The sequence below is a fragment of the Typopeltis vanoorti genome, chromosome 7 (genome assembly GCF_054136105.1).
Source record: "Typopeltis vanoorti isolate ZY-2024b chromosome 7, IOZ_Tvanoo_1.0, whole genome shotgun sequence".
Lineage (NCBI taxonomy): Eukaryota > Metazoa > Arthropoda > Arachnida > Uropygi > Thelyphonidae > Typopeltis > Typopeltis vanoorti.
This window is the reverse complement of record NC_143555.1, coordinates 103,631,634-103,657,221: the sequence shown is the minus strand read 5'-3', so window position 1 is coordinate 103,657,221 and position 25,588 is coordinate 103,631,634. Positions and strand designations below refer to the sequence as shown.

General features: G+C 35.9%; 2 protein-coding genes across 2 annotated transcripts in view; one reads left to right on the top strand and one right to left on the bottom strand.

Moving 5' to 3' along the window:
* Nucleotides 1-864: 864 nt before the first annotated feature.
* LOC150104926 (zinc finger MYM-type protein 6-like) lies at nt 865-1,476 on the bottom strand. The gene has a single exon (XM_090395089.1). It carries the CDS (start codon nt 1,474-1,476, stop codon nt 865-867), a length of 612 nt encoding a protein of 203 aa, XP_090251215.1.
* Nucleotides 1,477-12,543: 11,067 nt separating this feature from the next.
* The window catches only part of LOC150104925 (adhesion G protein-coupled receptor L4-like), a 99,778-nt gene continuing 86,733 nt past the window's right edge, over nt 12,544-25,588 (top strand). The window contains exons 1-5 of the mRNA XM_090395088.1: nt 12,544-12,637; nt 17,599-17,805; nt 19,395-19,692; nt 20,106-20,286; nt 22,361-22,630. Of these exons, the coding sequence (XP_090251214.1) occupies nt 12,544-12,637; nt 17,599-17,805; nt 19,395-19,692; nt 20,106-20,286; nt 22,361-22,630 (1,050 nt within the window). The remainder of the gene's footprint in view (nt 12,638-17,598; nt 17,806-19,394; nt 19,693-20,105; nt 20,287-22,360; nt 22,631-25,588) is intronic.

The window sequence follows — 25,588 nt, the reverse complement described above, 5'->3', positions numbered from 1 at the left end:
AGACGACCAACAATTTGATAGCTTTATAACTCAGAGATGGATATTCTTTTTCGAGTGATATCCAAAATTGAGACAATGATTGCATTTTTTTTGTCTGAACACCAGAAGACAACTCGATCAGCTTTTCTTTTTCACGAGGATCAAGTGCGCATGATTTTATATCTTCCAAGAAGGGATGATTAATCCAGAGGTTACCTTTACGAGGATCCTCATTTTTAGGAAAATAATTATTAACGTTTTAAACTAACGCCCTTAAATGTTGATTTATTATGTTGATTATGACTTTCTTGTTGATAGCAGCAATTAAAATTTTTCCAAAAGTGGAAACATTTCTATATATTCCTCTGTATGCGATTATCCGAAAGAGCCAGCTTCTTTTTGAACACATCCATTTTATTTCTCAGTGTAAAAATATTTGTACAAGACCCCTGAGGAGAAATATTAAGTTCGTTATGAAGGCCAAATATGTCCGCCATATACACAAGCTTAGCCATCCATTCCTCGTTCAACAAAGGCTCTACTAGGTCAGATTTTCGCTCTCGCAGAAACTGCTTTACTTCTTCCTCCAGTTCGAAAAGACGTGCAAGAACCCTTCCTCTCGATAACCACCTCACTTCTGCATGGAGAAGGAGATGTTGGTGGTGTGAGTCCATACTCTCACACAGTATCGTGAACGGCCTGGAGTTCATAGCTCGACTACAAATTTCATTAATGATCTTCACCGCATCATTCATCACAGTGTTTTGTTCAGTAGAAAGCTTTTTTTTGCAGCTAGGTGCTCCCGGTGGATTACACAGTGAGTGGACAAAACTTCTGGGTGCGCGACTTCCTTTATTTTCGCAACTACTCCTGAGCAACGTCCAGTCATGCTCGGAGCACCGTACACACTCCGACGCATTTCCTCCAGTCTAAGCCCTGCGCTTGAAAATACCCCTCAAGAGCATTAAATATCTCTGAACTAGTGGTCCGTCCAGGTAAGTCAAGACAACAAAGAAGTTCTTCCCTTAAATCTTCATCTTCACTATACCTCACGAAGCAAAGTAGGACAGCATGGTTACTCACGTCAGTTGATTCATCAAGTTGAATCGCGAAACATCTCGATTTCTTTATCTCCTCTACAACTTGCTCTTCAATATCGGTGGCCATATCAATAATTTTCCTCTGAATGGTGGTGTCCGAAAGCGATATAGCCTCCAGTTTTTTAGTGGTTTGAGGACCCAAAATTTCTCGTACAACATCGAAGATGCAAGGCTTTACTAACTCCTCACTAATAGTAAACGGTTTTTTCGTTTTAGCTATTCGAAGAGCAACTAAATAAGACGCTTGAAGCAGCGACTTGTCAGTAGTCGTCATCATTTTCATTTCACTTTTCTGACTTTTCATCTGGTCGCGTAATCTTTGAAAAAAAGTCAGTGGCTTATCAGTAAAATCTCTGTGCTTCGAATGCAAATGATGAGCAAGTTTGGAAGGTTTCATAGCGTCATTTGACAGAATTTCGGAACATACTACACACAAAGGCCGGGGCGATAGTTCACTGCCAGGGGCTAGTTCTTAAAAGTTCTTGAAAGAACTGGGAGATGGACTGAGTCCTTGACTCTTTATCCCGTCATCTGAATGAAATCTGTGTGGATGGGATGTTATTGAGCTAAAAGCTCTAGTCATTGCTGGGTAACGGCAATAGCCGAGCCTCACCCTGCCAGGGGCTAACAATGAAACCAAGCTTTAAATAGTCCTTGTCGAAAGGCCTAACAAAGTTTCTTTTTTTTTTTGGTTTGTATTGCACATTCCGAAGTATCAACATATTTCTTTTTCTTTGTTTCTTCTAAACTTGAAGCACTAGTACTTGGCATACTTTTGGTACGATCACTACTTTTCTCCTGAATATCGTCCTTGCCTCTACTAAAGAAGGTTAAAAGGTTTTGCTGTTTGACTTTTTTGTCTCCACTTTTTAGGGTTTCAAATTTTACGAAAGAAATAACTTGTTTTCCGAAATACCACAACACAATATTAGAAAACAATACGGACGAGCGCGATAAAATAAGAATTTTTGCGACTTGTCGGCAGTCGAGCTGACGCAATACTGGCATTCGACGGCCGCGTACTTCGCCTATACTTCGGGTGCTACATTGTCGCGTGCAGCGTCCCGCTCGTCCTGCAACAACGTAGCGCCCGAATCATGTAGCCGCTACATGATTGGGGGGAGGAATTTTTGGCGGACCGCCAGGAAATTTCCATGGACCGGCACCGGACCACAGGTTGAAGAACAAGGCTCTAGACAACAACAACAACAACAACAACAAAAATGCTGATAACACATCGTGTCACTATTTTTAGTATTTATCTGCGTGTTTTTTTTTTCTGTGTTTGTGTAGCAACGTCTGTTATCATAATTGAACTTTAGAAGTAGACTGATGAAGCAAGCTTGTCCTTCAGAGTTGAAAAGGGAAGCTAGTTACGCTATGAAGAGCACTAGCCGTTTTTTAACCTGAATAATTCTCTAATTATAACTCAACAAAATGGTTTTATTTATACCATTCATAACAAATACATGCTTAAGTTTCTGTTAACAGTGGGCCATTGACAGTTAATCTATTAATTGGTCATGCAATAGCAACTTAATAGTTAACTGTAATTAAAAAGGAAAAAAAAAAACTTGGAAGTTCGATTCTACTCAGAGGCAAAAAATTTTTCAAGGTCTTATTTCCCAGCAAGCTCCCAAGTTAGTCTATGTTTGACATAGTTAAGTTTTTAAGTTAACTTTTTTTCTCTTAGAAGAAACTCTGGCTTTTAATTCCTTAGCTCCGAAAATCGACGGTACAATGCACAGGAATATATACAATAAGCATTAGTTAGGATTAAGAACATTAGATGGCGGCAGTTGTCTGCTGTATTGTAACGTAACCTTTCATGATATGTCCGGCGCAGTCACTACCACTAACAAAGTGATATATTCCGTAAACTAATACGATCATGGATTTTTTCTATTGGAGGTATCGAAATTCATCCAATTTTAGGAATCCTATGTACTGAATTACGCATGCGTCGATATGTCGTAATGGAGCCGTTCATAGCACAGCAAGATAAGCAGGGGTTGACTTTCTGGTCTTTATTACATGATAATGGACTCATCGCAAGTCCTGGACTTCATTATCGTGCAAGGCCAATGTACTCTACCCATCCTGCAATTTGGACTACACAGAATTTTTGCCAGTTGATTGCATGTGTTCTCTGGCCAGTTTTTTTTTTTTTTTTTTTTTTTTTTTTTTTTTTGTGGAGATAAAATTCGAGTACCAGGGAACTCGAACTTTATAACTCGAATATTCAATTCAAGTTGAATTGAATTGAATTCAAATTCAGCTCAACTTGAATATTCGTAACGCATTCATACTGGAAATGTTATTCTGGAGAGATTATGATGATATATCCCGATAAGAAGTCTCCTTTTGCATTAATCTTTAAGTAGACCGGCACAATTTTACAATTTGAGGACGCGAAAATCCATAGGCTTTGATGAAAAGTGCATGAAGGTCCTAAATTGCACATGCGTTGTGTGCCCTAAGTTCGGATTTAGTGATTGGTGGGTAATTATGTTTCACAGAATTCAGGGATATCGTCTTGGAAAGTGCTACAAATGGTGCATTCGTTTGGATACCTCTTCCAGTACGGTGGATCCCCATGACATTATTTCGATCCAGTGAAATGAGCAGTTTCCACACGGATGAATTGGAAGAGAGTCCCAGGGGCGAGAAATCGAGTACCGCCTTAATATTTATCCAGTGGTGCACATGAGGGGAAAAGTCTGAGAAAGTTATTGATTTCCTGCTTTTTTTTTTATCTGACCCATACACAAAAGGTAGCATGACTTATTGCATAACAGTGACGTATGTGGACACAGTGTGTTAGAGAGACGCTGTGATTCTGTATGTTCGATTAAGAAATAAATCATGTTCTTCTTGGTAATAATTCTGCCCGACATTGTATTATAAGTTAGACTTCTTTTGAGGAAAGTTTCTTTAAAATTGTTTGATGCATAGTTTCCATAAGGTGTTTTAATATGATTCTTAACAAACTGCAAAAGAGGGAGGGCAGCATCTATATTATGCATTTTGCTCAGGTAATCGGTGATGACCGTATCCTTAATTTGTAAGAGTTTGGTTTGAATCCCATCTAGAACACGAAGAACAATTATAAGGATTTTCAACTGAATGTGAGTTAGTCAGTCTCGTATGGAAGTGGCAGTGTATTCCTCCGAGTCTCGATTTCTCATCCACCAACTGGACGGAGAATACAAGTAATAAACAAATATAATACCCTGGCCATAGTTTTTGCGAGGCCATAACATAATAACTAATCAAAAGCGAACTCAACCCTACAGAATGCTTGTGGAATGAGCTGAATGGAAAATTAGGATAAAATCCTCTTCGTTAGTAGAATTACAAATGTTTAAAACGAAAGTGAAAAACATTATCACGTGTTTTCTACGACACTAAAGATGAGATAAGGATCCAAAACGAGGCAAACATTTATGAGTTTCAGATTATATATATATATATATATATATAATTCGATTCTAAGATTTAAGATTGACTGTGCAGCAAAATAATCTGAAAACGTTAATCAATTGCATAAATCAGAATAATTCAAATGAAGTTGAAGTTCGAAACTCTTTGGTGTCACTGTATTTAGAAAGCTGTTCTCTAACAGGATGATATTAAGTAGGTCGGAGATCATATGTCGATGTTCCGTCCATTTTTAAAAGAAGGAAGGAAATTTACTTTTCTGTCTGAAATGAGTTTCGGGTATGTCTGAAATGCTTCTATAAATATGATCAACCACTGGTTACAATGATTGGAATACCTTCTCAGTAACAGTTTGCTTTTCCACTTAAAAATTAAAAATTTAATTTTAAAAAATATATTCGCATTATATTAACATAATTAGGTTAGTCGCAATTGAGTAAGGGAAAATAATAATAATAAAAAGAATAAAACATGATAACCATCTAGCAGTACCTATTTGGATATCTGGTCTGAATTTCTATTAGATTTGACTTCCAAATTGGAAGTACTCGTCTAAGTTTCAAAATATTAAATAATTGTAAATAAACTTTAATAGAAATATATAAAAGCTTGATAAATCACTTTATTTGTTCGACCATCATTTGATCATGTATAATCAAATCTGTGCTTTGTCGGGTATCTTTTTATAACATGCTGTATGATTAATTTATCTGGCGTCATTGAATTGCACGTGCGAAGCCAGTGCGTGCATAATCTTGCACCAGATGGATTTTGTTGACCAACCACTTGAGGTTAAAAAAGCTGCTTTGTGCACTCATTACTATATGAGCTGTGGTATGTCAAAAAAAGAGATTTTTAGGTTGCCTTGGGAACGATGGTATTAAAAGAACGCCACTCTTACCGCATTGACCTTTGATTAGATCGCAAGGCTTCGTTAGCTCGAACAAAAGGAAGCTAATTGACTTTGCTTAATCACATCGCTAACACGCTTGGATAAAAGACAAAAATACAGGGGTAAAAAAAAAAAAGAGGGATTAATTCCACTGGAAGTCTGTTATAATGAGAGTTCGCAATAATTGGAAGAAATATCGTATTTCCTATTCTAGAAATATAACCAATTGAACATCTGAAGAAAGTAAAACTTGCCTTGGAATCAAAGAGCAGTTACAGTAATTATTATATTTTATAAGGCAATAAATTTCACCATGGATTTATCTTATTATTTGTCTCATGGCAATTTACAATCGATTCCCAAACTAAATATATTTATGGCCAGAAATTTAATCGCGATAATATACGTGTTGATTTAATAAATAATGGTCCATAGTTCATACGTTAGAACAAACATCTGGAACAATAATGATAAAAACAGTGGGGGGGGGGAATAATAAGTAACTAAATAAATAATAACAGGTATTTATATAAATTAAATTCAGATCTGTACCATTCAGATCTTTATTATTATTGTCATTATTATTATTAATCGTCATCATCATCATCATCATCATTAGCAGCCACTTTTAGTATTTGTAATAAGCAACGAAAGCTGCTTTACAAATTACGTAACGCAAGAAAAAATGATAAATCAATTCAGTAACAATCGTACATTAATTCTATGGAGAAGGATGAACAAATGCAAAGAATAAATCCGAATGGTTTGTGATAAAACACGCCGTAACCTATTAAGCAAGATCAATAGCGTATGAAATGGGTCCTTTTCAAAAGTACTTGAGATAAACAGCTACGCTACAAATTGGTAGATGCGATATCTGCAACTGAAGAAAATGGTCGAAAGTTCAAGCTGCAAATAATTCAATGAAGGAAGGATTCTTTATTGAATTTTAACTCAGCATAATGAAACAAAAGGCTTAGCGTAAGGTATCTTCACAACCTCTGGAAGTAGCTTAATAGTGGAAATATTTTCCGCACAAACTATATGCTTGACATAACATTCAGCCTACATCTTCCCCACTGGGTGAAGCACTCCTTCTGATGGTAACCCCTTGGAGAATGTATTTGTATGGATGAATGTGAAAAACAATCCCAAACGTCCCCGCCCAAGACGGGATTCGAACCCCAGCCTTTTAAGTTGAAAGCAGATACGCCAACTACTCGGCAAAAAATAATGCACTGGCTATTTTTAGCATTATCTTATAGTTTAGTTTTAAGTATTCAAAACTGAGCATATAAAAGCGATTATACATTTAGAAAGGAAAAATTATGTGATGCTTCTAATCGAAAATATTATGTAATTAATGCTTTATCTTCTACTGTTAATGCATTTGAAGGTACAACACACTGATAAAATTCCAAGAATTCAATGAACTCACTTATGCGTGCTATTATATAACATCTGTCAGATAAAAAGGTTTAAGTTGTTTTTGTTTCTGATGTGAAAACTGAGCGTAGAAAGAGAGAGGAAGAGAGATCAAATTTATTAGTAGAAATGAAAACCAATATACGAAAATGATTACTGCACGAAATATATATATATATATATATATCATGTATTTTTGCTCATTATGTATCATATTTCTTAGCTTCATATATTAAACTTAAATGCTACAATCGGTATTCTCCGGTTTATTTAATATACAGATGTTTCTCACAAATAAAAGAATAATAAAAACTTCGACACCTTTTATAAACGGAATATTATAATATTAAAATTTATTTAAAAATTCTATTCTAGGTATTTATGATGAAAAGTAATAGAAAACAGTGTTTTTATTATTCCTTTATTTGTGAGAAGCATGTGTTTTTAATATACACGTGTATATTAAATATTAAATATACACATGTATATTTAGTTTATTTAATGTATATTTAAATATACGCATGTATATATTTAATTGTATATATAAATATATTTAGTTTATTTAATATTTAATGTATGCGTATTTAATATACATATATTTAGTTTATTTAATATTTAATGTATGTGTATTTGATATGCACATGCTTCTCACAAATAAAAGAATAAAAAAAATCTATTACCTTTCATCATATCATAAATGCCTAGAATAGAATTTTCAACAATAACAACAACGTTACTGGCTTGCTGGGTGAAGCAAAATGCTTTTTATTTTCCCCTTTATCTGTGTCGAGAAGCTTGATGGGGGGGGGGGGGGGTTGTGAGTCTTATGCTCGCACTTTGTGAACTATGGAGTTAGCTCTGTTCTGCTGAGAGCAGGATTGCCTTGGGTCTTTTATGTTTGTGATAGTCATGTTCACTATAACTGGAAGCTTGTCTGATTAGTGGGTTGGGATGAGAATGTGCCTTGCTGAAGAACTTTTCCGCATGGTCATGAAGGAGAGAATGGATGTCAGGGGTTCCGGTTTCTCTGTGGATCTGCGTGTTTCTGACGAACCATGATCATCCGCAGGCATTTGTTTTGTTTCCTCTGTAGTTTGCGGATGTTAGATTTGGATGTGTGACTCCATGATGCATATGTGATTACTGGTCGTATTACCATCTGATATAGTAACAGTTTGTTGCGTTTATCCAATTTGCTGTTGCGATTGATCAGGGGATAGAGTTGGGCTATGGTTCTAGATGTCTTTGTGCCTATGAGCTTGATATGGCTGTTGAAATTTAGCTTTTTGTCTAGCTGTACTCCAATGTATTTGGTATCTGTCTGCCATTGTATCTTTTTTCCGAGGAGTTGCATATCGTCTTGGATGGAGGCTTTGCGTCTGGTGAGTAGTATAGCTGAGCTTTTGACGGGGTTTACTTGTATCCTCCAGTCGGAGAACCATTTCTCTAGCTTTGTGATGGTATCCTGGAGACGACTGATCGCCAGGTGTGGGCGGAGAGATCTTGTCATTATGGCTGTGTCGTCAGCATATAGGGCTGTGATGGTAGTCCTCAGGTTCTGTGGAATGTGAAAAGTAAAGGAGCCAATAGAGATCCCTGTGGTACTCCTGCCAGGATTTGGCATCTAGTTGAGATGGTGCCATTTATTTTTATCTGCATGGATCTGTCAGTGAGGTATGATTTTATTAGACGGGTAAGGTTTGTTGGAATGTTGGCCTGAATGAGTTTGTAGAGTAATCCTTGATGCCATACCTTATCAAAGGCCTTGGCAATATCAAGAAAAACTGCAGCTGTGTGAAGGTTCCAGTTGTATCCTTGAGTGATATGCTCCACTAGTCGGTGTATTTGTTGCACTGTGCTGTGCATACGGCGGAAGCCAAATTGTTCGTTTGGAATTATTCCTAATTGGTCTGATTTTTCTTGTAGTCTTGAAAGGATAATTTTTTCAGCAATATTTCCTAGGTTGGAAAGCAGGCTTATTGGAGGGTAGCTTTGCGGGAATTGTGGATTGTTTCCTGGCTTTTTTTATTGGTATGATGTCGGCCGTTTTCCATGCAGTGGGGAAGTGTTATCCTCAGTATTGCATTGGTTATGTTAACCAGGTGTATAATAGCCTTTCTAGGAAGTAATTTGATGATTCTGTTAGTAATTCCATCTGGACCTGTAGCTTTTTTGTTGTTTAGATGTTTTATGATATTGGTTATTTCAATTGGAGTAATGGGGGTGATGCTGTCTGGTTTGTCTGAGGTCTGTCTTAAGGTACGCTTAGCCTGCTGGTGGACTTTATATATGTGGGGGGATGTTTATATTTTCATATGATGGGCTGCATTGTTTTTCTAGGTTTTCTGCTATTGCTTCTGCTTTTTCTTTATCACTGTGCGCCGTTCCATGAGCAGTTTACATGGGAGGTAGGGGGTTGTGTTTGGTGCGCAGGATCTTCAGAAATTTCCATATTGTGTGATCTTCTGGGTTGAGTGATGATAGTTTATTGTCCCAATCCTGATTCCTGTGGTTCTGAAGTGCTTTTCTGACTTGGTTGTTCAAGTTGTTCAGTGTTTTCTTGTCCTGTGGGGGCTCTTGTGTTGTGGTATCTTTTCCGGGCTTTGTTTTTTGTTCTGATGAGGTCCATGATGTTTTCTGGGAGCCGACTGGTTGGGTGTTTGGTTGTGGTTTTGGTGACTGCTTCTAATGCTTTTTTGATTTGGTTTGTTAGATTGCTTACTGCTTCATCTATTTCTTCTTTTTTGTGGATGATGGGTACAGGACCAATGTATTCCGGTAGGATTTTAGCTAGCCTATCCCATGATATGAAGGTGTGCTGGTGGGCCAGTTGGTCTTGCGTGCCAAGTTTGATCAGGATTGGGTTGTGGTCAGATGATAGTTCATTGATCGTCTCTAGTTTGTATTGATAACTGATGTTTCTGAGGATAGCTATGTCAAGTACAATCTGATCTGCCATGAGGGCTGTAATGCGTGTGCTCAGTGGGTCCTTCTACCACAACTGAGTTAAGTGATGAATAGCTGTGTAGTATGCGTCCACTTCTGTTGTTGGTGGTGCTGAACCATGCTGTGTGTTTGGCGTTCAAGTCTCCTGCTATGATGGTGGGGTCTGTGGTGCCAAGGACTGCATCCAGGTCTGCTTTCGGTAGAGGGTTGCTTGATGAGTTGTAGGCAGCAAATATCTTGAGGCTTCCAGCATTGTTTGTGTGGACTTGTATTCCTGTGGTCTCCAGGTTTGTAGTCTGTGGGTTGGATATGGCATTGTGGTGGAAGTACGGTTTGATGTAGATGGCAGTGCCTCCCACCTCTGGTGCTGAGTCTATCCGTTCGGTATGTTGTGTATCCTCTCACTTTTGGGTTGTTGGCAGGTCTTAGGTGGGTCTCATTGATCAGCATTATGTCCAGGTTTTGTCTTTGTGTGAATTCCTGTAGTTCTAGTGTCTTGTTGGTGAGGCCATTGGCATTCCAGGCTGCAATTAGAAGCGAGTTGGGTTTTACTTTTGTTTTATTCATAGTTGAGTGCTGTCAGTATGGAATGGGTTCCTTGCAGGAATCTCTTTGTGGAGGATGGAGTCGGATTTGTTCTGCTGAATTCCTGCAGCATAGTGGCTAGCGAGGCAGTCAGTATTGCTGTGATGTTGGAGCCTATTTCATTGCTTTGCATTGTGTCCTTTGAGCGGGCTGCTTCTGCATAGGTCTTGGTGGAAGGTTGAGCCCTTTCCTGACTTTTGTGGATAGGGTTTTGTTGGTTTGATGACTGTGCAGCAGAGATGCTTTGAGTGGTCCAGATTGGGGGAGGTTGGACGGGTCTTATAGTTCCGTGATTTCTGGGGTGGTGGTTGCATCCTTTGTAGTTTTCTGGGTGGGGACCTCCACAGTTGGCACATTTGGCTGTTGTGGTTCTTGGTTTTGTGCATGTAATGGTTTGATGTTTCTCACCACACTTCAGGCATATGAACTCGGCTTTACACAGTCTTTGGGCATGGCCAAACTTTTGGCAACGATGGCATTGCCCTGCTAGTGCTCTTTTCCTGAGTGGTTCTGTTGTTATCTTAAGTCCACAGACCGTAGTTATGTCATAAATTCGTCTTTGTGCGTTCTGGATCTCAACCAATACTAATGACATCGGTTGTTTATCGGATCTGAATATCCGGCTGACCTTGATTGGTGTTAGGCCCTGCTGGGTAAGGTCTGCCGCGATCTCCTCAGAGGTAATGCCTTCGGTGACACTTCGAAGTACAACCTTTGAATTTCTTTCGCTGCTTAGTGCGAAGGTGTGGTACTGTAGTTTGTTGTTATCCATCATTTTTGTTATCCCTCTGTAGTCTGTGACTGTTGTTGGTTGAATTTTTACTCCTTCGTCGGTGTTTCTGGCCCAGGAGTATCCAATTTTATGTTCTCTCAGGTTTCTTGCAACTGCGGTCCATTTTTCCTTTTCACGGAGAATTACCGTGGGGACCTTTTCCCTTTTTTCCGGCACTGTTTGTGAGGGTGTTTCGTTTTCCATATGATCATCCTCGATTCTGCTTCTTTTATTCGTTTGTTCTTCTGTGAAGACTGTCTGACTGTGGTTCTCTGGTAGGGAGATGGTCGCGTTGTTGATCTCTTCTACTTTGTCCTCTATATCTTCGGATTCTTCTGGTTGTGTATACAGGTTTAGGAAACCTGGCCATTCCGTATCGAATTTTTTAAGCAATGATTTTAACAGCTTTAGTGCTTGATCTTTGTTTAGATGCTATAGAAGATCATTAATGTTATCGTTGTTATATCTAGTAGGTGGTGATTTGGGAATTGCTTATGATCGCAATTAGAAATCCCGCAGGTCTTGAGACCTGCGGGATTTAGAGGATATTGCAGATGAAAAGGATTGCAAGCAAAATCGAGCGATTAGCTAAGTGAATTGTTCTTAAAAGAACTGGGCGATGGACTGAGTCCTTGACTCTTTATCCCGTCATCTGAATGAAGAAAATCTGTATGGGTGGGGTGTTATTGAGCTAAAAAGCTCTAGTCATGGCTGGGTAACGGCAATAGCCGAGCCTCAGTTAAAACTTCATTGGCTATAGCATTGCCGTTTGTTACCCTGGAAGCCCTAAAAGGACTTTTCAGGGAATCAGGTGTTCATTCCTCTCATTCGATTCCCATTCTCAGACCCTAAGTGAATTGTGAAAGTGGATTTTAATATTATAATATTTCATTTACAGATTTATAAAAGGTGTAGAAGTAGTTCAGTAGTTATAATTTCGAATAAAGCACTTAAGCCTTTTTTCAATATTTATAACTTTATATATTAATGTTTATTATTTTAGTATCTTTACTATTTTATTTATAATAATAATAATAATAAATTCTTTGTTAAAAAATATTATTTATTTAAAATAATAACAGTACTAAATTCTTTGCCTAAAAAAATACGTTTCTAAGCATTCTAAACCTTTGCTCAACTAATTTCTCTGTTAATTCTGATGGCAGAATGAGTTAAGAGGCTTACTTGTAGATCAAATATTGTGATCAGATAACAGCGGCGCGATAAGCTTCTAAATGCAAGCGATGATATGAAACAAGCAGACGACATACAGTTATAATTCATAACTGACATGCGCAATGCTGAAATTATAAGGTAATATAAGTAAAAAAAAAAAACGCATTGGCTTTTGTAAAAAAAACATTATGTGGTTGCATTATCGATTTTGAAGAGTTATAAGAGACATGAAAATGAGAAAATTGTTCTTATTTAAATGGATATTTATAGTAACGACCTCTGTGTTTGGATGGCAAGAATGTCCCTATTGGGATATTTTCGGTAAGTATGCAATACATTTTATTTCCTGTCTAAAATTTACTGTTTTGAAACGCACGGAGTGTTTCTTTTACGAAATTTAATAAAAAGAATTTAATTTTGTGCATGAGTGAAAAAGTAATAATTTATAAAAATTGATTAATTATAAACGATCATGAAATTATGTAATTAAAACATAATAAGGTTTTACTACTACTTTATGTGTTGCTGTCATATTATTTATTGTCATACTATTCCACATAAGCAGATGTATGATTTATAAATTGCGTGTTGTTTACGAGAGGATATGCGTATTCATATCGCCTATCTCCTTGTAAAAAATACAGAAACTAATTCCATGCTTTCAGTTGAATTTCTTTTATTAACTATGCATGTTAGATTAAAATCTTTTGGCAGCTCTGATTTGCCCACCACGGTAAAAAATGTACTATAGGGTTGCAAATAACTAAAGTGGGTGGGTGGGCGCACCCACTTTATTTATTTATTAAAAAAAAACAGTTTCCATTTTAAAAGATGGTTGGAATACTATGAAACAAATTTCAAAATTTATAACTGAAAATATACAGAAAAAATTTACGTGTCTATCAGTTATAAATTCTTCAAACAGACTGGAATTTAAATCCTCACAAAATCGTATTCAATCACAACTATATTGTCCAACTGGTGAAATGAAACCTACTACAGTAAAACTTGTCCAAGGCGGAAACTTGCTCAGTGTGAATAAATTATATAGTCCTGGCCAGAAGAATAGGCATTACAGTTATTGTTATTTATTTTGTATAATGCAGAATCTTCCCAACGCGGAAACGGAAAGCAATGTTTGAAGAATTTATTAAAAAATTACTTGTATAATCCACGTATATTTATTAGATGTTGGCACTTGATTATTTATTAGATGTTGGCTTTTACTGTTTCGTTTGAGAATTAATGTTGGTCAGTTTCCTGTAAGTCCAAACATTTCAGTAACCTGAATTTCAACAAACCAATCAGTTCATTTTTTTTTGTATCATGGCTAAATCGTACGTGGCATTGTCGCTAAACGAAAAAGTCAACGTCATTGAAGCTAAAGAAATGGATAAACTCTCAGTAGCCAAATCTCTCGGGAATGATCAGTTTAAGGCGTCTACAGGATGGTTGGATAGTTTTAAGAAGAAGCACAATATTGTGTAGAACGAAGTCTGTGGGGAATCTAAAGATGTGGAGGAAAGTGTGGTGAGTGAGTGGAAACAAAAACTGCTAGAATTGATTTGAAGGTAGTTTTTACATGTTTTTACAATGCGGAATTACAATTCCGCATTGTAAAAACATTTACAATGCGGAATTTACCAGTGATTTGGAGAAATAATAAAAAAGCTTGGATGACTGCAGCTACAATGGAAGAGTGGTTAAACATGTTTAATGCATAAATAAAGAAGGAAAATAGAAATGTCATCCTTTTTCTTGACAATGCTACCTACTACCCAAAGGTAACACTTTCAAATGTGAAAATCGCCTAGTTCCCAGAAAGTGTATTACAACCCATGGATATGGGTGTTATTTACACATTCAAATCTTGCTAATGCGTAAGCCGATAGCGCTTACGCATTAGCAAGATCAGTATCGGTTCTGGATGCTGTGAATTGGATCAGGTTGGCAGTGAAGAAAATTAAAATAGAAACAGTAATTTGGAGGAGGTGAATGAAAATATTGCTGCAATATCCAATCTCTGCCGAGGAAAAGAACTTTCCTGTGATACAGAGAACTTTGTTCGGAGTGATGACCATCTAGCCACACATTACAGCTTTGAATCTGCTACAGCTCTACTAGCGGTAAGAAATACACAAAACGAGGATGTAGAGGAGGAGGAGGAGGAAGAGGAAGAAGGAGGAGAAGAAGCAGCCGGAGAACAGGATATGTCAACGAAAATTCGTACACATGAGCAGGTTCTTCATTGCATCAGTGAAGTAATGCAGTTTTCAATTGATTCAAACTCCTCCAGCCTTCTTGAACTATTGTATACAGTTAAGGACTGCATTCAAAAAGACATGATCACAAAAAATTGGAAACGAGTTTCTTTGTTGGATCTGTGGAAGAAATCTCAGTGAGTTGTATGTTGGAAACGTGTAATATGCAGTGTAATAGAGCATTAATACAGTACTTTGATAATGTGTTATTATTATTATTACTATTATTTTAATAACATAGGTCTGCAAGTATCACCTACTTACAAGAGCCAGCGCTGCCTATTTTCACTCATAAACAGGTATGTACCATGTAATATAATTTTAATGGATTTTAAATTTTTTTGCAATTTTGTAAAATGCGGAAACCTGGCCAATGTGGAAAATATATTCGGTCCCTTGAGATTCCGCTTTGAACAAGTTTCACTGTATTTATCATTTTCTTTCCTTGATTTTTAACACTTCTCATCACTGTACAAGCGGCAAAAATATTTTTCGTTCTAAGACGGTGGTTTTGCCGCCTATGCAATATCATCATCACTTTGCTTATTAGTGACAGAATCAGCTGTTGCTATGTTCGGTCTCCACAACAGAGATTTCATATATTCCCGCTTGAGTTATAGAAATTGGAGTGAAAACCGTTCGTTCCCCATTCCATTCATTTTTTTTCTGCCCGTTATCCAACCTTTAGGTTTTGTAACATCTGTGCCAAGGCATTTCAAACAAAAAATTTTATCAGACGAAATTTGAGACAAAATTTACAGCGCTATTCTCAGCTTGAATCCAATTCAAGCTCACAATAAGCTAAAAAAATCAACAAATCCAAATCCAGTTTCGAAAAGGCGAAATACAGAAAACTTATGTCTTTTTAAAATGGTATTCGTGCCTTCTGGTCTCCTTCCATCGCCATTACGAGCAACTTCTTCCCATCTATGGCTTGATCTTCCTCAAATTCAGATGGCAAATAATATCAAGTAACGACAATCACTAAGGTAAAAATATCACCTGTTAATACTTTCCTATATCGTTTCTATGATGTTTTGTGCATCGTAGAAACGATGTATGCATCTGCCGCACATCATGGAATGAAGTCTCCATTTAGACATGCAAAAAGAGAATAAAAGTATACCATTAAACTATCGACCCTATTTGGCTTCACTTCAGTCCTATCTAAAATAATGGAAAACAATTAAAAGTCACTCCATTGTCCATTTCTGGACACCTACAATTGAAAAGTACGGAGAAATTTGCTTAATCACCCTCGATATTCCACTTCAATTTACCGGATTCGACATATAGGTCTACTTACCAACCTACCAGCTTATATATAATATTGCAACTGGGTGACCAATTTTCTCTCTGCCCGTTCAGTCATGGTGTTTCTTATATTAAAAAATTAGATCTTTTTTAAAACTTTTGTCTGTGTGTATGCATTATTTTCAACAAAAATTGTCAAAAACAACTTGCTTCCATGTATATATATTAATACCGAGTTCAATGACTGTTTTATTTTTTATTTTTAATTAGAAACCAGAGTTTCTTAGATTGTAAAACTCTGCCTCTAAGGTAACAACCAGACAAAAACACCTTCAGTTAAAACGCTTAAAAAAAAAACGTTAACATTGAAAGCATGAAAACACTCTAAACAAAACGTATACAAAATCGCTCCATTTATCTCCTCTGTTCAGTTTAAACTAGCAGTCCCCAAAGTTTTTATGTTAATACATCTACAAATCGTTTTTGGTAACACAAGGACCACTATTTAAAAAAAAAAGCTGTGAATTTTATCATGCTAAATTAAAAATCGTTTCAAACCAATAACAAAAATACTTTCTTCCTACAGATAAAGTATAAAAAATATGCAAAAAAAAAAAATTGATTTCACATACGATACAGTTTGTTTTGAATTAATTACTTCTCGAATTCAGGTTGGATCTTTGCGAAAGAACAGCGACGATCATCTTCAATTATGAATCTGTTATGGGACTTCGATGCTATGCTCACCAATGCCGAAAAGCCACTCTTACAAAGATATCATCGATGAAAATGGTAAAAGGGAACGAACTGCATCAAAATTCTTCAATGCTCCTCCTAGAAGACGTCTTTGACTGTCGAATCATTAATAAGTCGCGCATTAAAATCTGAGGCGTTTAACTTACTTGACAGGTTGAATAATTTTCTTGACTACACTTCCCAATTTTGTCGGAAGCAAGTGATTTTTACGATGATTAAAGCAGTTAACGCCAATGATCTATAAATGCGGTTCCTTAACACGAGAAACGAAACCATATTTTGAACCAGGCATGGCTTACCCCCTCCCCCCCGTTCAGTCTATTCCTGTTAACTTTTAAAATAAGCAAATGTTCCAGGACGTCCTCTAGTAGTTGTTTCAAAAAGGCTTACGAAAAAAATAAATTCTTCTTGCCTTTTGCTATTAAAATATATTTTCAATACATTAATAAACGGGCATTCGACGTCATGCTTGTGGTTTCATCAAATTCATTAAGAAAAGAAGAAACTCGTTAATTTTTTGTCATGATTTTACTTGTTTTTCAATTTCAAATGACACCCAGTCAGATGTAATGATTATTTAGTCACTTTTGATTGATTCATTCAAATCAAGGAATCATTCGAAAAGATTACAGAAACTAATAAATGGGTACATAATCGAATCTCATCATTTCTTTCCTTTGAGATGCGAAACCCTACTTCCAATATTTCTCAGTGTATTTTCTTTTTTTTTTAATTGTTTGATATCTAATTCTCTCCTAATTTCTTTATTTTATTTCTTGTTAATTTTGCTATCAATCTCGTATGGAATTACTGTTCAAATATTTTTTGAGCAAGATGGTTTAATTTATATGTTGTACAAATTTCAAAATTTAAGATAATTTTGAATTAGGAGGTCATTTTAGGCATTTGAGACTTTTGATAGTCGCAATCATTTGAGACTATTAAAAATTCCGCAGAATTTCGCTTACGATAACGATAACTTATTTATTATTATTTTTTTTTTAATTTCAGATGTTCCTCTCACTATGTATTGTGATGTATATCCGTTTGAATATCTTCATTTCAAAAATTCTGTGTTCTGCCTGATTCCGGGTCTAACTGACTGGAATACAGCTAGAGGGTATTGTCGTATGAGATTTATTGAAAAACCATATAAAGGTAATCTGCTATCTTGGGACTTATCAAAACTTTGCTATTTGATATCTGAGCTGAATAAAAGTAAGTATTCTTCACTTACCTTAATTTCTTGTTTCAATTTTAATGATAATCTAAGCATTAAATTTAGGATTATGCAACAATGCAATATAAATAATGTCTGCTTTCGATGAGGACTCAACTTTCACTCTTGTTTCGAATTATAGCTTTCGGTCATAGCAGTTTACGAATTCCCATAATTTTCGAAAACGTATACTTAAATTATAAATTAGTAAAAAAAGAAGCCATCAAATTCTTAATAATTTTATTACATACGAGGGTTGTCTGAAAAGTTCTCGGCCTCGGCCATAGATGGCAACACTATCGGCACAGTTTTTGTTTCTAAGTTGGTACATCTGTCATAAGCATCCGTGTGAAATTGCAAGTCATTCTACCAAGTAGTAGTTTGTTTTAAACAGCTGTCTGAAGCAAAAGTGTTGTCTTCATCCCTTGAAATGGATAAAATTGAGTATCGTGCGGTTATAAAATTCTTTGTAAAAGAAGGGTTGAAGCCAAAAGAAATTCATTGGAAGTTCATAAACGTTTATGGGCACTCTTCCTTTCGTTTTCGACAATTAAGAAATGGGCCGTCGAGTATAAACGTGGCCGTACCAGCCTTGAAGGTGATCCACTTGAAGGACGTGCAAAAAAAAGTGTAACAACACCAGAAATCATTGATCAAGTATACGATATTGCATTGGATGACTGGCGAGTCAGAGTGCGTGAAATTGCTAAAAGAACGTGTAGGATATATTTTGCATGAAGAATTACAAATGTAAAAGCTTTGCGCAAGATGGGTGCCGCGCTTGCTCATAGCAGATCAAAAACGCACTCGCATGAAAATCTCTGAATAGTGCTTGGAGCGTTTTAACAAGAATAAAACTGATTTTCTGCGTCGATTTATTTCTATAGATGAGATTGGGATTCACCATTACACACTAGAATCCAAACACAATCGAAAACAGAGGACAGAAGCCGGTGTTCAGCGCCAAAGGAGACAGAGTCGGTTCCGGGAAATATTATTGCGATCTTTTAACCAGACTAGACGAAGAAATTTGTGAAAAAAGACCCGATTTGCAGAAGAAAAAAAATCATCTTTCATCATGACAATGTACCTGCCCACAAAGGTGTTTTGGCAATGGGAAAATTAAGGGATCTGCACTATGAATTGTTAGAATCATCCACCCTATTCCCCAGATTTGGCTCCCTCTGATTCTATCTCTTTCCAAAACTGAAACTCTTCCTCGCTGGTCAGCGTTTTTCTTCGAATCAAGAGGTGATCGCAGCTGTGGAGGGGTATTTTGCAGACCTTTCTGAGAACCACTACTGGGACAGGATAACAGCGCTGGAGCATCGTTGGAATAAATGTATTAGTCTTATGGGAGATTATATTGAAAAATAAAAATATTTTGAAATTATGAATTCGTTTTTTCATTGTTAGGCCGAGAACTTTTCAGAACACCCTCGTATATCATTAATGCAAGAGCCTCCGCACCTTAGTTGGTTTAGAATGAGGTACGGAGAATCGAAAATGCCCGAGCAACGTTTATCAAGTGTTTTCAATCAAATGGTGAGTCATTTTTATTTTTCATTCAACTTCTTTTCTTTTACAGGAAGTATTTATGGCGATTTTTGGATAGATGGTGCGATCTGTCCCGGAAATTCTTTACAATCGGTTGAATATCAGTTTTTCTGGTCATATAATAATAGCTCTAAGATCACAAGACAAAAGAAGAAAGATTTAGCTAATTCGAACTGCGCCTTGGAAGATGGTGGTTGTTATTTTCTTAAATTGTCAGTAGAAAAAGGAGGAATTTGGAAAGTGATTTGTGAAAAGGATAGACAGAAGGAATATGGCGTCGTTTGTGAAGGTGTGAATATTACGGATCAATCTACGACTCTATCTGATAGGTAAATTAAATGAAACTTCTCAAATACTTAACATTGTTTCTTTCTGTAGTTCTTTACTTCCCCACCTCTAAACTTTCCTTTCCGTAAAATTCAGTTAATTATTTTCTCATGATTTAAGGTAGATTATGTTTCTTTATATTCTTCTGGGTATGGCTGGATAAAGTTTATTTAGTTCATAAAACGTTCACAGTTTTTCAGCACTGTGATCCTCGACTAATTTGAGGATTAGAGATCCTCTGGATATGTTTTTTTTTTTTTGGTTTAACTTCCTGTGAAAATATTCTTATGTAATGCTCTTGATATTTTTTTGAATTTGAAGAAAAGCTATCCCAATAATGTTTTTCTTTTCTTTTTTATTTCATAATTATAATTTTATTTTATAATTATTTTATATTATAATTTTCTTTTTTAAGGGATACTAGTAAAGAACTAATGACGTCATTAACTGAAGAAACCCTTTATTGCGATCCCACTTTTCCGAGTACTTTTACTGGAGTGTCAACAATCAGTACTACCATTACAACAGAACTATTAGTAACATCAACACTGGAAACTACAACCGAATCAAATTCAACGAGTACTTCTCCACAGCCGGTAAAACGATACTGCAAAGGAAGAAAAGTTGGAGATGTGCAATGGCCTGACACTCTTGAAGGTGAAACAAAATTCATAAAGTGTGAAAATATGCCGAAAAGTAAGTCTCTTGTGCACAGTCTGCCAATTATTATTTTGTGATATTCTATCTTGCTTTTAGACAAAATCCATACATATTATGCAATTAGATATTTAAAGCTGCAGAATAATTATTAAAACATCGAACTGATAAATAACGTGTGAGTACAATTGGTTTATAAGATGATATAAACTGGGTTTAATAGGTCGGAGATTTTGATACAGAATGTTAGCCTACTAGTTGTTAGCCTTGGGGAGGGGGGAGAGAGAGTTGAGTAGACGATTTGAATACACACTACGCATCGCATACGACTTATCTGCAATGATCGCTAATTCATAACTAGTATAGAAATAGAAAACACCACACAACATAAATAAAAAAAATGAATTTTAATTAGGAAAAAAGTTTTGGAAATTTTCTAGTATTTTTTTTTCTTTGGGGGGGGGGCCCTTGGCCCCTCTTCTGGGTGCGCTACTGAGTTTCGCCACCTAACTAGTGACTTCGTCTGGGCAAGATAACTCTATACAAAACAGCTTAAAGAACAAAAAAGCTTAAATTACAACTAATACATGACCGAAGGATGAAAAATATTAAATTCATATAACCGTTACACGAACGCGTGGAGCGAGTATGTTAGCAGTTGGTTAGTCATTATTTAGCAGGTGAGTCCTATAATTGGCTGCGAAGTTGAACTCTGATGTGCTGAGCGATCTTATGAGTGATTTCCAGATGTCACCAAGGATCATCCCTTGGTTCTGTTTAGGCTACTTTTTGCACTTCTTTTATTGAGTGGGGGGTGTAATCATCTTCTATGTACGGCGTAGTACTTTTATCTCATTCGATATTGTGGTTTGTGTTGGAAAAATGGAAAGCTAAACCAGAATTGTCTACTATGTTGTTGTTAACGTCTCCGATATGTTCCTTTTTTCTTATTTCGAAACTTCTAGAAGTTTGTCCAATGTAATTCAATCCAATAGAACACGGGATGTTGTAAACTCCACGGTGTTTGTAGAAATCAATCTTGTCTTTTGGTGACCATAACATTTTTCGAACAAAGCAACTCGGGTGTCGTGAGGACTTAGCAGGTTGGCAATTCTTTGTGAAACTGTGCCAGCAAAAGGAATGGAAACGGAAGGCCTGTAATGAGTTTCTTGGGTTTGCTGTTGGGAGAGGGATGGAGAAAAGAATCATTTTATGAAATATGGTGCGAAGAGGCGAAATGCAGGTAACGGCCTGTGTGAGGTCGGTTTGCGGTATACATTTAGACCGATGCTATTATCCGGTTGTTTTTAGATTAATATGCCTAAAATGTTCAGACCTATTAATTCAGACATTTTGAACAATGCATCAAATTGAATGCTAGTTCTGCATTCCATAATAAAGGAAAAAATTGGTGATTGGGTATTCATTTCTTTCAGACGGGATAAGGCTGTGGACGTGTGATGCAGCGACACTTCAATTTGTTCCTGAGGAACCCATTAATTCCTGTGGAGATTCTTCAGTTTTCAACATACTGGTAAGAATTGACCATAATAAAATTTTCACTACTTCCAGCTGGGAAGTCATAAAGTCGAAAGAGTGGTTCTAATTAATTCATTGTAAAAAGGAAAAATATTTACAGTAATAACGACTCGCGAGAACTGAGCAAATACAAATTAACTAACCGGTACTAACCAATGGGTGATGGATAAACGACGATGACGATTGTCTTCTTCGAATGAGAATACAAAATGTTTCATTTCTTATTTCGAAAGTTTTATTTGTTTAAAATATTAAATCTATGAAATAAATGTTAGCATTATTCACATAAAAAATATAAAATAAATTGTCTCTTGATCACAAGCAAGATGTGCACATGGATGTATTAAATGATTTTCATTTTTCATGCAATTCATGGTTAAAGAAAAACTAAAATTTCCCATTCCCTGAAAACCTCAAATCGTCACTGCCTAAAATCTTTCTTCATTGTTTTACTATTTTTTTTCTCTCCTGTAGTTTGATGTCAACAACAAGACTGAAGTGCCTCCTGATCCGGTGAAGGTGTCAGACAAATTGTCGAAAATCAGCAAACAAAACATGACCGAAAAAGATGTAATGACTTCTGTTCTCCTAATGGATGAAGTGAATAATATATTCAAGAAAACGCTAGAGAAATGCCCCGATGCAGAAAAAGACAAAATCATTGAAGAATTCTCTGAGAATATCATGAACACAATGGACAACGTGCTTTCCTCACAAAAGAAAGTTCTGGAAAATATGGATCAGGTAAAATTGCTTTACTTTTAGTGTTCTGCTGTTTTACAGCATTTCAAATTTTAAAAAGCTGTTTTTTTATCGATATTAGGGTTTCTCCACGCATGACAATTTATTACAGGTAACCTTTCGTCTATGGGAGATGATATATAAAAATACCTATTACATTAAAAACCGGTGTTGTGTGTAAAAAAAGGTAAGCCAAGTGCTGAGGAAGCATGAGGTGACTGTAATTTGGAAGCTGTAATTTCAGCCGTTATTGTTATTTTTATTAGTGGGATTATTTTTGCAGCTACTATAATATTTCTAATTTCAAAACAAAATTAGAGATATTATAGACAGGAAGCACAGTCGATATAGAAGAAACTCATTGGTTGGAAATCATGAGTTCGAATCCCGTTTAGATTTATTAAAGCTTCTCAACTGAATGTGAGGAGCTGATCTTTCACTGCTGTGGTAGGGTTTTTCCCTCCCAGAAACTCGAGTTTCTTCATCTCGCAAAACAGCCAAATCGGCCAGAAGAACACACGTAATTTACAACCATAGAAGATTAGGAAGAATAATATTGCTTATTAGAAACATAATAAGCAATATTATGTTTCTAATAAGCCAAGTTATTTCGTCATGATTGTCCATTGAACCTAACAATGATGAGAGACAATTAAAATAATACCATCAGCAAGTAGCCGCTCTAAACTACAGCCAACTTCCTGCTTTCTTAGCATTTGGCTCACTTACAGATCAAAAATATCCGGACACCAGCTCACCCAAACTCTCGCTCTACTATGAAAGACAGTAATAGTATGGGATAAAGCTAGCTACCTTTTGCTGCCAACGAAACCTTCGAAATTCAGAGAAGGCTTTCCAGTACCTTTTGGTACGTTGTTGTGGTAATTCCCTTCTATTTTTCCAGAAGTTGGTCACTGATATCTGGCGATTCAGCTTGGCTCGAATTCGAATTCAATCCACATGTATTCGATGAAGTTGAGATCAGCGCTTTGTGCACGCCCGTCAAGCTCTTTAATATCTATCTCGTCAAACCATTCCTGCACAGACCTCGCTTTGTGAACAGGGCATTGTCATGCTGATAGTGGAAAGGACCTTAACCGAGCTGTTGCTGTGAAGTTGGAAGCACAGAATTGTTCATAATGTCATCATAGGCTGGAGAGTTAAGATTCTCCGTCACTGGAACCATAGATCAGCAAGAACAATGAGGCCTCCTCCATTAAACTTCACAGCTGGCACAATTGTGTCTATTGGATCTCAGCAAGGAGTGTTTCAACGGACTGGCGATTTGTTGGGCCACAAGCTTCAACACTCTGCATTCTTCAACACTCTGGGATTTTATGTGACCTACCAGGTCACGATTGTGCTGTTGTTGTTCCAAAGATTTTCCACTTTACAATATCAATAAAAGAAAAAAAACTGAAGATCTGGGATGATACAATCAAAGAAATAATCAAAAAGAAAAAAAAGAAGCCTCTCATAAATGGTTAAGCAGTAAAAGATTAGAAGATGAAATAGAATATAAAAGAATAAGAGCCATAGCTAAAACAAAAGTCCGAAAAAGACATAGAGAATCATGGAACAAATTTGTTTCTAATTTAGAACATGATTTATATAAAATAAGACCCAATGTATATAAGGTTTTGAAACACTTAAATGCAGATACCAAAGAAAACATAAAATTAAACACCGAATTGAAATTAGAAGAATTTCTAAATTACTACACAGAATTGTGGACAGACAGATATTTTAAAAAAGACAACTGGCAAACAATTAACGAAAATGAAAAGGGAATAACTAAAGAAGAATTAGAAATCAGCCTGAAAGAAACAAGAAACGGAAAATCACCTGGAGAAGATAAGCTAGGTTCAGAACTATATAAATACGCAGGAACAATATTCAAAGGAAGACTCTTATTATTTTTAAATAAAAATTATTCAACTGGTATCCTCCCAATAGAATGGAAAAAAGCAATTGTGATTCCTATCTTTAAAAAAGGTAATAGAGATGACCCTAAAAACTATAGAGGTATCAGTATACTAAATTCATGTTACAAAATATACAGCAGAATCTTAAATAACAAACTAATGAAATATTCCGAAAACTTTATTTTAGAGGTACAAAATGGATTTAGAAAAGGACGATCATGTATAGACCCAGCCTTCTGCCTAAAATTATTAATAGAGAAAAGAAGATAATACAATTTAGAAACACATATTGCATTTATTGACTTTGAAAGAGCATTTGACAAACTTAAAAGAAACATATATTATGTAACATATTAAAAGAAAGACAAATACCAAATAATATCCTAAAAGCTATCACAAGTATAAATGAAAATAATCAAATACAAATAAGATTAAATCACGAGCTATCATATACGAGATAGATAAACCAAGGGTTCCGACAGGGATGTCCCCTCTCAGCAACTCTTTTTAATATCTACTTAAATGAAATAATAATAAAATTGAATAAAAATTTACATCAAGGAATTAAACTTTCTCCTACAGTGAACTTAAACACTCTCCTTTTTTTCCGACGACCAAATAATAATTACAAATTCTGAAGATAAACTACAGAAAGCTATTTTAGATCTAAATGAGATAGCCAAAGATTATGGTATCATAATATCAACAGAAAAATCAAAAACAATGGCCTTTAAAGGACAAGATCCAGCAAGAACTAAAATAGTAATAGATAACAAGATCTTAGAACAGGTGAATTCATTTAACTACCGAGGATGTATGATCACATATGAGAATGAAAAAGATATAAACGTAAAAATTGCAAAATATTTAAAAATAGCAGGTGTAATTAACTCTATATTTAAACCAAACCTAGTTCAAAAACAAACCAGGCTAAAAGTATACAATACATTAGCCCTACCAGTCTTAATGTATGGAAGCGAAATCTGGACAGTAAAACAAAAAGACAAAGATTAACAACAGCAGAAATGAAGTTTAT

What these genes read in the sequence shown, in the direction of transcription:
- LOC150104926 (XM_090395089.1), bottom strand. Translation starts at nt 1,476, where the DNA reads ATGAAACCTTCCAAACTTGCTCATCATTTGCATTCGAAGCACAGAGAT.